Genomic DNA, 15,772 nt, shown 5'->3' on the forward strand with positions numbered 1-15,772 from the left:
AGGAGAGGATATAAAGGAATGGTTGGGGTAGTCACGATGCAGTAACGGAAAGATGCCGTACAGGTTGGTTGCGGGGTGCACGTCTTCCGCAGGTTAAAGAAAGAAGATATCGTAACGTAGTGAAGAACGCTTAGCTACTTGCCTAATCAGTATTCACCCACATGCTCGGTTTACTCGCGTGTTCCTGCACAGGTCGATAAGCCGTTAACCCACAGTGCAGTGCTTGTGCTGCCTTACTATAGTTTTCATTCCTTGTAGTTTACGTACTACTGGTAAGTTGCCCCTAACATTGCCTGCGCTGGCGATTTCTGGAGGTTAGGTTCCCCGCTCACGCTATGGGCATGCTAACGCCGCTAAGTAAAGGCGAGGTTCTTACGCCGCCTTCAGTGCCATTATCGATGGCAAAAGCTTTCAGCCTTACAGAAATTAGTTCCGCCTGTGCATGGACTGTTTGTAAAGTTCTAAAAACTGTTTTGCCTTCGCATAGACTCGTGCTTTTATGCACGTAAGTAACTACAGATTTTCTATACACGAAAGTTTTCGGAAATCTCCTATTATATTTGGTCTATTAGTGGTCTGTAAGGTTCCCAGCTGGCTGTTATCAAAATGCCTACAAGTGATAGTCCGTAAGGCACATGTACTATTTACATACAGTCCACAGGCTTCATAGAAAAACGTCTATAACCATGTCCCGCAGCCCCGCAGTGGCCTAGTGACTATGGCACTCGGCGGCCAAGTACGAGATCACAGGTTTGATTTCCAGCAGCTGGGAACGCTTCTTGATCGCTGGGAAATGTTAAAAAAAAAAAAAACTCGTGTAGTTATATATTTAGGTTCACATGAGAGAACAGTATTACGGAGTCCTCCACTACTGCATCTCTTATAGCCGCAGTGTTGTTATGGGACGTTTAAATCGAATAAATGAATGAATGAATAAATGAATTATGCGGATGTCCGCGCCGGCAATCGCTCCGCCTGTTCGTCTGTTTCGCTGTTCAGGGATCAGTTACCACATGTCTACGAGTTCAATGCCGAATGAATGAATGAATGAATGAATGAATGAATGAATGAATGAATGAATGAATGAATCAACCATTTATGGGCGTCTATATAATTCCCAATACGTTTTCGCAAGGATAAGCCAAATCGCTCACGACAAAACTGGTCAAGGAACATGGGGAGCAGCGCTGCGCAGTACACGTCACTTGGTTTATGTACCCCGCAGTACAGCGAGAGAAGTCTAGGCTTACTTACGTAAACTTCGGCAATACAATGAGAATAACCTCGTCACTCGACCTTACGTCTAGTGCAGCCGAGAGAGCTGGAAAATTCTGCGACGGATGACAACCCGCCATCGGTTGCTCAGTGGATTAGAATGCACACACATTGCGAGCATGCATCCGAATAGTTCGTCCTTTTCCCTCCTAGATACAGCACTGTACACACACACAGCAACGCGAGACGGAAAGCATTTCCCCATCTCTTTGTTAGTGTTCTCGTCTGTATAGGAGGAAGAAAGAAAACTTGCTGCAGTCAGCACAAACAAAGTGTAGTGATGAAACCAAAGTATCGCGAACTTGCTCTGAGAACATCTTGTAGGAAGCAGTTTCTAGAATCTCACGATATCCAGAGGACTGCCCACCGAAAGCTGTTCTTGCGTTTGTTTCATTCTTATTTATTTATTTATTTTTATCTTTCGTATTAATTTTCTGCTTTCCCAGTGCAAGGTAGCCAACTGAAGATATCTGTTGGTTAATCGACCTCTCCTTACGTTTAACTCTGGTCGGTCGGTTACGGTGTTTATTACAGCCGGTGTTTGCCCGGAAGTCCGCGCCGGCAATCGCTTCGCCTGTTCGTCTGTTTCGCTGTTCAGGGATCAGTTACATCTCTACGAGTTCAATGCCGCGTATATATGCGAGTAGACAGCATCAAATCCCCTTACGAAGTATTTTCCGCCATTCGGAAAATATCTGTTCCACACACGCATTTCGAAATCCTCTCGTTTGCAAGTTGTCAAGTAAATTTTTACGTTCTGTATTGAAGCGCGCTCTCTGTCTTTCTACGCGATGCATTCAACTACATCTGTCATCGTTTATGCGGAAAAGCATAATCCTGCGCCTATATCTAGGAAGGCATGATGTACAAGCATACGCATAATTCGGAGTATATGGTGACACTGACGCGGTGGATAAACACCTGTTGGCTGCATCTACGTCCAAATTTAAGGCCGATTCTCTTAGTTTTTTTTTGTTTTTTTTTGTCTTGCAACGATGGTGAAAAGCTTATACTCTTTCATTCTTACAGATGAACTGAAATGAGAGCGTTACAGTGTTTGTCCCTTATATCGAAAATGCACACTGGTGGAAAGGAAGACAGAAAAGAGGAATATTGTATACCGAATATATGCACAGTGAAGAAGAGGAAGCCAGTTGCATTCATGAAGCCGGCACTGAAACAAACCAAGCCTAGACAGAGAATACCGCAGGCAGTGCATCCAGAAGAAACGAGCGGGGCAAGCATAACACGTTGTTAGGGACCAACATTCTTGCAATTTATTCTTCCAGGAAATGCTCAGCGGCAACACAAACAGATCAGATCTCATTTGCAACCAGCGGTGCAGCCTCCATACACCAACGGCCGCGCGCTAGCATGGGTGCCGCCGGGCAAGCCCTAAAGAATGCGCCGGTCACCGGCATAAGTTACACAAAACCGCATCTTCTAGCCGGGAGTGAGGCAACCGCGAACAGGGAAGCGAGCGTTCCCGCGTTCCGAGCACGCTGACCCCATGTATATGCCGCGTGCCGTCTGCTTGTATGGCTGGCCACACGTCTTCCAAATGAAGCTCGCCATTGCCCGCCTCTCGGGCTTCGGCTGTTCCAGTCGCATTCCGGCGCCCGCGGGCGTTTCTTTCGCTGCCGCTCTCTACCCGCCGGGCAGTGCGCAATCAAATATGCATAGCCTTACCTCTTGCGTTGCTACGTGCTGCCGCGCCACGGTTTGTCATTGATAGCACCACCTGTGGTTTCCTTGCAAGTACGCGTGCGTGCGCGTGTGTGCGTGTCTGTGCGTGTCTGTGTGCGTGTGTGCGCGCGTGTGTATGTAAGTGTGTGCGCGCGTGTGTATGTAAGTGTGTGTGTGCGTGTGTATGTACGTGTGTGTGGGGGGGGGGGAGAGGGAGAAATACAGAAGGCAGAGGAAAAGAGACGACGGGAGGTCAACCAGAGGGATGTTTGATATTCAGCTTTACACTGTGAAGAGGGGATAGAAAGATAATAGGAGAGGACATACAGCATGACTAATGGATGCTCATCGATGCCTTCAGGCTTCAATATCTACGTTAGCTCTAGAAGTGCTTTGCGAGCCAACGAAGGATTTTGCCACGTGGAAGGATTTTTGCTTCCGAAAACTTTACACAATGCAACCGGTTTAACGCCGTATGAAAAAAATGCGTGGCGCGTCTTAGAGAGGACACAAGTATATTGTTGAATGACCTCCCCGCATCCACAGCAGTCGAATGTTGGTGCGTCAACGTTTCTAACTAGAAAGGAGTAAGCCTTTTCACAGAGCAGTCTCTGCAGCCACAGTTTGTGCCGTTGCACGAGCTATGAACAAAGTTTTCCTGAGGCATCCTTCCTCACAAAAAGAACCACAACTTTCGTTGGTTACCGCACAACCTGTTCTTCGAGGCAATTGCCATAAATGCCAGAATGCCCCGAAAGCATTAAAAATATATTTATTTGCTTTATTCAGAGCATTGTGGCACTTATATGATCTCCGACACCAAGTTGCTGATGTGTTTTATGCAGTACAGCAGATTTGGAGCTCTTTGGAGCAGCAAAACAAGGCACATTTTTGTAATTGTTTTTTTTTTACTTGAACACTTGCTTTTAGAATGCCAAACTTTCAGGTGTTGTCGCTCTGTACAGCTGAGCAAGGTTCAGCAGATTGATCTTTCTCGAACTGCGCTCACTGCATCACAACAACTTTCAGCTCGGCACGAGGCTCACAAATTTGTACAATAATTCCTAACAACTACGGGTCTCGACTCCGATCTGTAGTGCTCATACTCTGTACGTGTGTTGACGTATCGTGGCGCGCCCTTCCTCTTTTTTCCCCCGTTTTTTCTCTCTTCTCTTCAAGCGAGTGGGAATAGAGTCTTTTCCGGAAGATATTTGCTAGCCTGCTTTTGTTTCCGTCTGTGTATTATGTCTGGCGTTTACATACGTTTACACGATCACTAATAATTAACAACAGCTCTGTAGTGAACAGCTGCTTGAAAGGCGTCAAGTTACGTTGCAGGAGATATCCGTAAATGGGATATCTTGAATTTATTCGTGATGTCTTCTCCGTACCACTCCGAGTAGCCGGTGACGTAATCGTAGCGACATTTGCTGCAGAGCCTGTAATGACCGACCGACCTTTCTGGCGATTTTCGGAATGGCGAAGATCTAAGTTAACGGAGGCGGCACAGAGGAGGTGAATGTTTTGATGCTGGTGTACGGTTGGCAGCTTCGATTTTCTGCGAAAACAGCCGGAGGTGCCATTTTCAAAATTAAGCGAGCTAGATAGCGGGAATCAATCAGATGAATTGATTAGAAAGTGTTACACTCAAACGTAGTATTGGAAGTCCCGTGCAGTTCAGGTTCTTCCTGCCGAATTAATAGAATAAGAAAGAACACCAAACAGTCGCCATGTCATCGGAACACCAACCTATACTACCTTGAAGCTTAGCTGAAAAAAAAAAAGAAACAGAAAAGACAAACAAGCACTACATTCCAGCGGTGGTGATGACAAGTTGGTTGAAGCTTCACGGTAGAACTATATACATCTTGTTCGCGCCGCTTTTCGTACCTCCGCCACCTAAACGTGGTGCCTTGCTTTTTGACGTTCGACATTTTACATTTCAGGCTTCGAGAATGCGTGAAAGCGCCACAGAGAGATACCGAGAATGTCTTCCGCTTCAGTGATGTGTTTTCTGCGACAAAAGCTTTTGTAAAAGAAAAAAAAAGCATCTCCTGTCGAAATACACAAGCGCATATAAGCATATAGAATTGATACATACACTGTTTACAAAATGATTGTGACGGCGTTACCAAGCTGTATTTTTTCTTTCTTCTTCCCACATCTGCGCAGATTCTTCGTTTCCTTGAATGTTCCTTGTTCACTCTATTCATTTTTTTTTTCGCCACTGCAGCAGACGTGGCCCGGGCTGCTGTTTTACGCTTTTGTACGCGACAACGGGAAAAGCCGCTCGCTGCTTTGCTACAAGTGAAGAATGAAAACGATTTCGGGGAAACAATAGCTGAACGCCCGCCGTGGTGGCGGGATGGTGTGGAACTTCATACACTGTGGCGGCCACTGTCTGCGGATATCAGGGGAAAGCATCGCAAATTTCGATGTATTTTCCGTTTTAGTATTAGCTTTCCCAGTCATCCGAGTTTCGCAGAAAGATCGCACAAATGGACGAGGATGGCGCGAAAGTAATGAACACTATAGGCGTCGTTGAAAGCTGAGCGGTTTGCGCACGTTTCCACTGGTCGTTATCCCTCTTGTCATTTTTATTCAACAAAGATCGTCATTATCGCGGCCGCGCGCCCATTCACGAGTTGGAATGACATTGGGTGAATGGCCTTATTAACATATATTCTTTTCCCCACGAAAATATAATAATAATAATAATAATAATAATAATAATAATAATAATAATAATAATAATAATAATAATAATAATAATAATAATAATAATAATAATAATAATAATAATAATAATAATAATACCTATTTTATTATAGGGACGAACGCGTCTGGCAGCGATCTCCAATTACACCTGTCTCACGCCTGCTGGCCCTGTCTTATGCCGTCAAGTTTCCTAACCTCATCTGACTACCTCCAGCTTTTTGCCATCCTCGACTGCGCATCCCTTCTCTTGGCACAATTCTATAGCTGCAAACACTTGCTACTACTATTTGCGGCAAGTGTATTACATATGTTTCATTTGCGCTACGCGACAGCCGTTATTGCTGGGAAACTGACCGCGCGACGTCTCTCTCGAATGTCGAGGGCCCATGTTCTAGTTGACATGCAATTCATGATGTGCCACACAGGTACCTTAACATTCATCAGGAGGCGCTTTCGAGAACAAAGCCTCGTTATCTAAATTAAAAGACCTCGGTTTCCCTTTTCATTGTTTTCCTACCATTTATTGCCTAAATCATTCTCAGAAGCCTTCCTAATTAGGTAAACTGCCGAACGATAGCTTCACCTAACTTCGTCAATGGCCGCGATTTTAGAAGCGATGTTTTTCAGCATGGTATCTGTGCGCCTAAATAATCACGAAATCGGTGCCCGTAAGCATCGTGAAGCGCACCAAGTAATTTAATTTACTGAGTTACGGAACCCTTATCACATGCATTCTTTTACGACTAAGGTGCACTATTGCATACGAAGGCAGCAGCGCATGACAGATAAGGACACGAGAAACATAATACTGGCGTCACGAGCATGCCCTTTTAACCTTGTCTTTCGGGCACTGCTGCCTTGGTATGTGGAACCAACTAGCCGATCAACTCGTGCGCACTAAGTGAGTTTAAAGAAAAATGGAAAGTGGCGCGCGTCTATTATTAACACTATAGGAAGCCCCCCCCCCCCCCCCCCTTTTCAACCTCCCCCGCTCCACCCTAATGTGCATTGAGATACAATTATACTCAGGAACTATACAAAATCAGCATTACATGACAGTTACGTCTAGAGCATTTGAACAGCTTTGTAAATGGCGCCTGGGAGGGGACGCGTCACATTGAGTGCGTGTTTTCGGGCTGTTGACTTCATTGCTTTAAATAACAGAGGGTCAAGCGCACAGCAGATCATTTTAGTAGAGTAATAGAGAACTTATTGTTTATAAGCGGAGTCCTTTAAGTCCAAAACGTGAGGAATAATCACGCGACAGAGGTAAGGTGGCATTCGCTTAATCGTGCCCTGTAAACTGGCCACAGTAAATGATCTGGGGACAGCCACCGCCGGAGGATGGCTTTAACCACTGAACGGATGGCTTTAAAGTGGACTGAAGCATCAACCGGTCAGCAGTCGAGATGAGCAAGAGAAGTTTAGAGTGTTGGTGGAAGAAAAGCAAGGAAGAGATCGATAGAACCGGATCTGTTACAGTCATAGGTAGCGTTACAAGGTAGATTTAGAGGGGAAAAAGATTAAGGAGATGTGTAGAAAAATATTAGATAAAGAATATGTATAGCATGCATAATTAAATCAAGTAGACTGCGTGACTATATGTCACCGCCCTATTTCAAAGGGGATGCCAATAAATAATCATCATCATCATGGCAGCGTGGACATCAAGATATGGCTAAAGTGTCGCTATGCAAAAAAAAAAAGAGAAAATATCGAATGACTCTGCTCACGCAACCGTTGTTTACTTTTGATTTTGCGCAGAAGAAGCTGTGCCCCTGACCGAAGGCGAAGCCGAAGCCAAGAAGAAAGCGGACAGCGTCGAGGCGTTGACCACCATCAAGTGCCTGTCTCGGAGGCCAGCCTCCGCCCTCGAGGAGGAGCAGGTAATGTACACGGATTCGATTGAGTGCGATATACACTTGGATGGCTTAGGTTAAACACACCGCGGTGGCTCAGTCAGCTAAGGCGTTGCGCTGCTGAGCACGAGGTCGCGGGATCGAATACTGGCCGTGGCGGCCGCATTTCGATGGAGGCGAAATGCAGAAACGCCTGTGTGCTTGCGTTGTAGTGCACGTTAAAGAACCCCAGGTGGTCAAAATAAATCCGGAGCCCTCCACTACGACGTGCCTCATAATCAGAACTGGTTTTGGCAAGTAAAAGCCCAGAAAGAAGAAAGAAGAATGGCTTAGGTTAAGTGTTCGTGTCGAATGTAACTCACGGAGTTGTTGAAAATGAGTTGGAGCACAGCATGTGATCGTGCGAATAGAGTAAAATATCAGTGAGTAACGAAATTAGGGGAAAATCAGAGCACACACACAATCCGTACGCCTATCAGTGCAGTGCGAAATGGTGCTCCATTGCCGAGGCGGGAAAGTGAAAATGTTTAATATTTTATTGGGCTGCGTCAGTCCTGGATAAAGGTACAGAAACAAGGTTTGCTCCTCATGGGCTTTCCTAGGTAGCTGCTTCGTCGGCGAGGTCGTTGCCCGAGATACCACAATGACCCGGCTAACACTGAAACACGACGTCGTGTCTTTTCGCGATCATATTTATTTATTTATTTATTTATTTATTTATTTATTTATTTATTTATTTATTCATAATACCTTACAGGCCCAATGAAGGGCATTGAACAAGGGGGGTAACAGTTTCAAAAGAACAAAAAAAAAAAAAAATGTGAGCATAAAAAAAAGGGGGGGGGGGTAACGAAACAAAGGTTACAAAAAGTACAGTGCATAATCATTATACAGTGTTATCAAAGAGCGTATTCAGGTTATCATGAAATGTTTCGCGGTCTGACATGGATGCGATGTGGTCTGGAAGATTGTTCCAACGTGCAATAGTGCGAGGCAGTGATGATGAGTTAAATGCCTACGTTTTACCATGTATGCGCTTGAAACTGAGCGTGTTGTGAAGACGTTGTTACGTGCGCACAGGTGCATGAATTGGCAGACGGGATATTTATTGATATAAATGTACTTGTGAAACAAACACAGAAGAGTGATCGTGCTGCGAGTTTTTAATGCCTGAAGTGAAATGTCTTTTTTTTTATTCGGGTAATGCTAGAAGGATGTTCGTACTTAAGCGAGATGAATATAGCTGCTCTACTCTGAACAGCTTCCAACATGCTGATAAGGTAATCCTAATATGGTGACCATGTGGATGAAGCAAATTCTAGTTGCAGGACGAACATAGGTTAGGTATGCGAATTTACGTACGTTATAAGGTGTATTACGCAAGTTTCTACGCAGATAACCAAGGGACTTTAGAAGCTTCAGAAGACACGGCTGCTACATGAAAATCTCAGTAAAGGTCAGGTGTAAGGTGGACGGCCTAGATATTTGTAAGATGGGGTATTCCTAATTATGGTATTATTAATCGAATAGTGAAACACTGAGTTAGCACGTTACGGCTAAACGAAATTAACTTGCATTTAGAGTCGTTAAGGGACATATTCCACGTTTTACACCAACTATAAGTAACGTTAAGGCCATTTTGGAGAGTAGAATGGTCATCGAAACATTTAATAGGGCGGTAGATGATGCAATCGGCAGCAAAAAACCTAACTGAGGATTATATGTTTGAGGGTAAGTCATTAATGTGTATGAAAAAGATTATTGGACCAAGGACACTGCCTTCAGGAACACCGGATGAGACGGCGCAAAGGTTAGACGAAAAGTTATTCACTATTGTAAATTTCTGACGCATAGACAGGAAGTTACGAAGCCAGGATAGTGTTAATGAACCTAAACAAAAGTAAGGCAACTAGGAAATCAAACGGCAATGGGCTACAGTATCGAAAGCTTTAGAGAAATCAAGCAAGTGGCAGTCAGTTTGGTCATTAGCGTATATGTTAAAGTGAAAATCAGTCGTGAATTCAAATAACTGCGTGTCACATTGGTAGCCTTTCCTGATACCATGCTGATTAGAAAAGAAAAATTAATTGGATTTTAGGTGAGAGTAGACATGAGAAGCTATGACATGCTCAAGTAATTTGCAGCATATGCATGTTAGCGAAATAGGCCGATAAGTACCAGGTGAGTGCCTGTCACCAGATTTGAAAAGAGTAACTGACCTTAGCAATATTACAGTCCTTAGGTAGTTCAGATGATAACGATTGGTTAAAAATGAGACACAGAATGTGACTAGAAGTATCTGCAGCATTTTTAGTATTTTTTAGTTTATGTTATCAATGCCAGATGAAGTAGAAACTTTAAGACTGGTAATCATGTTAGGGATTCCTTTGGCAGTGACGATGAGTGGTGCCATGAAGGCGAAGTTATGCTCTGGAACATACGGCACATTGGAACAATCTTGCTGTGTAAAAACAGATGAAAAATACGCATTGAAAGCAACTGGTGATGGTGAACACTTAAGCAAGCTAGCGCACCGTATGACATTGGAGAAGTGGCACACACCTGAATTCACCCAAATCGATTGAATTCTCTCGACCCATCTATGCAACTGCGGCTGTTACCTGGGCTTCCGCGAAGTGAGGAAACAATGCTCTGCCGTTGCATTCACCAATGCATATACATGTTTCATTGGAATGGCTGATAGCACCGAGTGTAATGTCTGCGGTGTCGATGAGACTATAGAACACCTACTGTGCCACTGCCAATCTTTTGGAAACGAAAGACATGACCTCTGCGCAGCTCTTAATCAGTTGGATAAAAAACCGTTCACCTTGAACAAATTCTTGGGACCATAGATAGCCTCGAATATCGCAGCTACAAAAGGCCACAAAAGCGCTGCTGCGATTTTTAAAAGCTACAGGATTGAGGGACCGTTTGTGATCCGGACTGAGTCACTATCATTGTCACGTGGTAGCAGAAAACTGCTACCACGTGAACGATATCCACATTGGACTCTCTCTTCTTCTACTACAACATCCTTCTATCGGGAAAATGCAGCTTATGTGAGAAGTGTGTAAGCTGCGCAGGAACCTCCGCTGCTTTGACCATGTGTGTTCTTTTATTGTTTCGGTCTGCGAGCTCTTGAATCATGCACTCACAAGAGTTTCCCAAAAATGCACCTCGAGAAAGATTTGATGGAACCTTATTTTTCGTATAAGGTTCAAATTTTAATGTGTCATTTTGCACTGCTACTTAATGAAATAAACCCCATGAGCTGTCCCATGAAGCTGAACGCAGGTGAATAATGCGAATTGGACACGCAGGGTAAGACAATATTTAGGACAATCACTGGTTTCGTTTCACCGGCCGGTAGGTGAATTTAACGCGGCGCAGTGGGCAAGTTGTTTACGGCAACGTGAGGTATACGCATATTAAACGAAACTATCATATCTAGACTGAGTTAACGCTTTGCTTTTGTGTCGAGGAGAGTCAATACCGTAAACAACCGAGCCCGGCAAGCTTTCCTTGGCAAAAAAAAGTGGAAGCGCACACAATCCCGAGCCAGCTGCATGTATAATATCCCAAATACTAGATGCACTTTTGCATTGACGTAGCGCAACATACACCAACGAGTTTTTTTTAATGCTATAGCATTATAGATGAACTTCACCTACTTTGAAGGTAGTTAACTGAAAATATGGGCCAATAACTAAGGCAGGGCAGTAACAGAATACGTGCACCGATCCCGAAGGCAATGCAATATAACACTGTCGCAAAACGCTAGCTGTCTCGAGAGATGAATGCGATAAACTGGCACATGACGCGCGCACCGAATGTTTCAAAGAGCTACTTGCGAACTAGAGAAGCATGAGACATTCTCCAACGGATGCTTAGGAAGGATATTGACATCACGCCAACATCCTTCTATCGGGAAAATGCAGCTTATGTGAGAAGTGTGTAATCTGCGCAGGAACCTCCGCCTGACTGGATGCACTTGTTGGACGCATGTGTGTGCTTGCTCGTGTTTTACATGCGTAGCTATGTCCGCACTGTAATTTGTATTCAGTTTTGTTGTCCATGTAATAAAGAAAAAAAAAGAAAGAAAGTGCGATAGGGTGGCCTAATAATTAGAGAATTGGGCTGCTGTACTGTATGACAGAGGTTCGATTCCACCATGGGCCACGCGTTTCTTTATAGCATATTGCAAGTGGGCTTCAGCCACTTCATGGTGGTCTTCACGCGTGCAGCTGCTGAGACGGCTTACACATCCCATTCTAACTATGCTATCGCATATGGAGAGCTGGCAAAGTTGTGGCCTAGTTTCCCGTTTCTTTCTTTTTTTTTTTTTCATTTTCCATTCCCCTAGATCTTCTAAGTGGCCCTTGCGGTGCGGGCTGCAGCTATCACCCGTGACCACACAATCGGCGGGCATACGATAAGAAATTATTAGAATCGGAGGAGCACAATTCTGACACACGTTCCCTGTTAAATCTACAAATAAATATACATCGTACTACCGGCATATATACTGCAATTGAGCCCTTTGATGGGATGATTCTACCGAGATGAGCTTAAGGAAAGGCACACAGTAGGCCAGAAAAGTTACGGGACACGAGATTGGTCAAAAAAAAAAGAAAAAAAATTAAAAAAAAATGAATTGCCGTGAAGCATGACACAAATACTCGAATTTAACATTTCAGCCGGTAGCATTTCTTTCGACCCACTTAGTGATGCATTATATTACAAGCGTCATACCTGAACAGAGCATAAATTCAGATTTATCGTTCAAACAACGTCCCGTAAAGTAATGTAGCCGACTGCGCGTTGATTGTGCGGCTGATAGGATGTTCAAGGTGTCCGCTGTAGGTTCATGTGTTTTTCTCCTCTGCTGCGCAGATAGGCGACAGTCAAGAGGGTGTCAAGTCGCGTGACAAGGCTGGCGGAGAAGACGACGCTGGTGAAGCCAGTCAGCAGGGCAGCAACAACGTCATGGAGGAGCTAGTTTGGAGAGAGTGCGACCTGCAGCTGAGTCAGAGTTGCACCCAATCTGCCATGGAACCTTGCGAATCCTTACAATCCTGTGAAGACTCTTCTACTTCAATCCCTGCACATGTGACGTCCGAAGGTTAGGCATTGAGTGTGGCCTGTCTGATACCCTGTAGATACATCATTTGGTGTGGCTAGCGCGTGAATAACGACGACAAAGCGACTCACATTTGTCTCCGTCTCTTCCTTTTGTTCTTGTTTTTCTTGCGCTACCGGCAGCGAATACAATCGGACGTTACTTATGACGTTACTTATAAGTCATCACCTCTTTTACAGCCGACTGTATGTTAAACGCTAGAGAAGCTGCGTTTCCTGTGTCTATCTGTTCTTTCATTTACCTAGTCGTCACGCAGTGGACGTCGTCCAGGCACCCCTGTTATTCTGATCCCTACCACACGGCGAAAAAAAAAAACGAAACTATACTCACCACCGCCACTGCATGGGAATCAAACTCATGCCCCTGAAGCAATGTGCAATTAGGAGCCGGACGCGCTAATCAGTGAGCGAACGCGCTCACGGATTAGCGGTGTTTTGTGCGCCACGCTTGATCCGCGAGCGACGGAACGCATACATATGCAAGTGTTTCGGAGGGCACAGCCGACAATACCGTGGCGGACGGAGACAATGTCGCGCGCATCACGAATAATATTTAATGTGCTTAGCATTCCTTGCCTGTAGTTCCCCCACTTTTGCGTGTTGCTGCTGTCTGCTAGCTAGGCCCTGGAACGTCGCTCTCGCTCTCAAACCAGAAAAAGGAAATTGCATGTCCGACGTTTGGTTTCTAACGCAATCAACAAAGCAGCCCGACACTTTGCCGATGGATGCACGCCTAGAAATCCCGCATAACATACTCGCCAATTTCAGTCGCGAAAGCTAGCGCTTTGAGACGATTCAAACTTACTTGCGAAGCGTGCAGTGGAAATCTCGGAATGCTCACTGCAGGTTGTAAATAAATGTTTCTTGAGCAATACGCTGTGTGGCTATATTGATGAGTGCTAATCGTATTAACGTCGACAGTTATCGTTAAGTGAGCTTTGCTGGACTTTTATAGGGAATAGCGTCATTGTTTGAGGTGCAATCAGCAAGCGAGGCCGCAGTGCCGACGGTGAAAGCCCAATGTCGTAGTAAAGGAATCGCTCAGATCTGCTGCTGTTTTTGCACGAATAACTGACGTATACGCCTACCTATGACGTAACGCATACAAAAAAAAAAGAGTAGCACTGATAGCTTTTCTATTTGGGTCGTGGCCTCTTTTTGGTACGTTTCACTTGTAACAACCAGGGTACACGGTTGGCCGCTTTCCAATCCTTTACCAGATTGGGTGGTGGACGAGCACAGGCGCGCATAATATATATATATATATATATATATATATATATACTTTCGTCCGCGCACATGCGAGGGTCCAACTTCCGGCTCGTCTTCTATTCTTCAAATCACAGTGCTTCTAATACAGAATTGTGTCATTCAGAGCCAAAGTCATCAAATATTCATTTGCTTTTTTTTTTTTCGTTGTCCTCGTTCCGCGTTCGGTTATGCTTTCTGATCGGCCACGACGCAGGGTCCGCAACGTGACACCGTGCCTGTGTCCTTTCTATTGCGTCTTCTTTCGTTTTCCTCTGCGTCGTATTTCTTTCTTTCAGATAACGTTTTGTGAAGAAAGAAAGAGCGGACGTTTCTTTTTTTTTATTTACGTTCTTTTTTTTTTTTTTTTTAGGGGGTGAAACTGGACAATTTAAGAGCATGCAGACCGTTCGGGGTGGCTTCACTGCAACGTACAGCTACGCCGAATATTCCCGAACAATGCATTTCGAGTGCCTTTTAAGTACCCTCCCTTGTGACTACTGGGATTGTATCTTCGTCTGCGATCTTCGTATCACCAATCCAGCAACCCCCCGCTGCGAACGTCTCACTCGTCTATAATTGATGAGGCTTGTGAAAAGTGCGCTCGGGCGTAGCCTTCCCCGCTGCGGCCTAGTTCCTTTCACGATTTCCTTGCTTGGAGTGGCTCGAGGTTGCGGCTCGGCAATGACAATTTCTCCTCGACTCGGATGGAGAACCTTTGTTGAAGTCTTCGTCTAAGCGATGTTTTTCTTTTTGTTTTGTTTTGGAGTTCCGCTCGACTCTAGCTATCCTGAATATCGGCAGCTCGTTGTCGTAGCTTCAACAGCCACTGTCCAGTTTACTCTAACGGCGTTGCTCATGAATGTGTCTTCGAAGGTTGTCTCCTAACCACGTAGATTCACTAGCCAGATCCGAAACGCCGCGATGCTCATGTATTCTAGCATCCTACGGGTATATTTTCAACATTGATATGGCAGTAAAATAAAAAGGGCAAGTTTTTATGTTTTAAGCCCTAGCAATCTCCTTTCCTCTTTGGTCATTGTGGATGCGGGAAAAAAATTCAATCAGACTGAGCAACTGGTTAGACGCAATTGAATTCTTTCCGGTAATATAGAACTGTTTGAGGAAGGAGCTCTAACCTCAGTGCTTTATTTACATCGTGCTGAATAAATTTCCTGTACCTCACGGCTGCCCTTGCCATGGCGCTTATGTATGCAAACATCACCAGTGCTTCTAGCTGTTTAGAGAATGATTTCACTATTCTCGTGTGTTTATGGGGATGAAGTGAGGCGCCTGTTTATTTAATCGTAACGCTGAAACTCGAAAGGGTGCGAAGTATAACTGTTTATATCGCAATGACAAAAATAAAATCTTACAGACTTCAGTGATTTATTCGGTTGTGAACTCATTTACTGCGACATCAGCAACATATCACAGCGGTGACCACCATCTTCTCGAGGGCAACTTTAATATTGCAATGCACACAGCGTCGCATTCGTCCACTACTGTATATTAACCGTTGTGGCTTCCAAAATACGTGCACAGACGCCACCAGTCTCAGAGTCTGTTTGACGCGTAAAACCTCACGCAAAGCGCGAAGTGCGAATTTTCCACGATAGCTACACTCCAGCTCCAAACTGCACATTTCTGCATGGGCATGGATTTGCTCTCCGGTTGTGAATATGGAAAGTTGTTTGTCTTCGGCATATGACGAGGGAGAAGCTGGGCATAAAGAAGTGACGTGGCGGTGACATCACGACGGTGACGACACTTGCGCATCGGAAATTGATCGACGGACAGGTGGACAGCCTGATACAGATAATCCAGTCGAGTTCTTTTAAACG

The 15,772-nt window shown here is 44.7% G+C and overlaps 1 protein-coding gene across 1 annotated transcript in view; it reads left to right on the plus strand.

Moving 5' to 3' along the window:
* LOC119456743 (hemicentin-2-like) overlaps window positions 1-15,772 on the plus strand; it is a 113,841-nt gene that overhangs the window by 86,016 nt on the left and 12,053 nt on the right. The window contains exons 2-3 of the mRNA XM_049669061.1: window positions 7,444-7,565; window positions 12,435-12,539. Of these exons, the coding sequence (XP_049525018.1) occupies window positions 7,444-7,565; window positions 12,435-12,539 (227 nt within the window). The remainder of the gene's footprint in view (window positions 1-7,443; window positions 7,566-12,434; window positions 12,540-15,772) is intronic.

This window comes from Dermacentor silvarum, chromosome 6 (genome assembly GCF_013339745.2).
Source record: "Dermacentor silvarum isolate Dsil-2018 chromosome 6, BIME_Dsil_1.4, whole genome shotgun sequence".
Lineage (NCBI taxonomy): Eukaryota > Metazoa > Arthropoda > Arachnida > Ixodida > Ixodidae > Dermacentor > Dermacentor silvarum.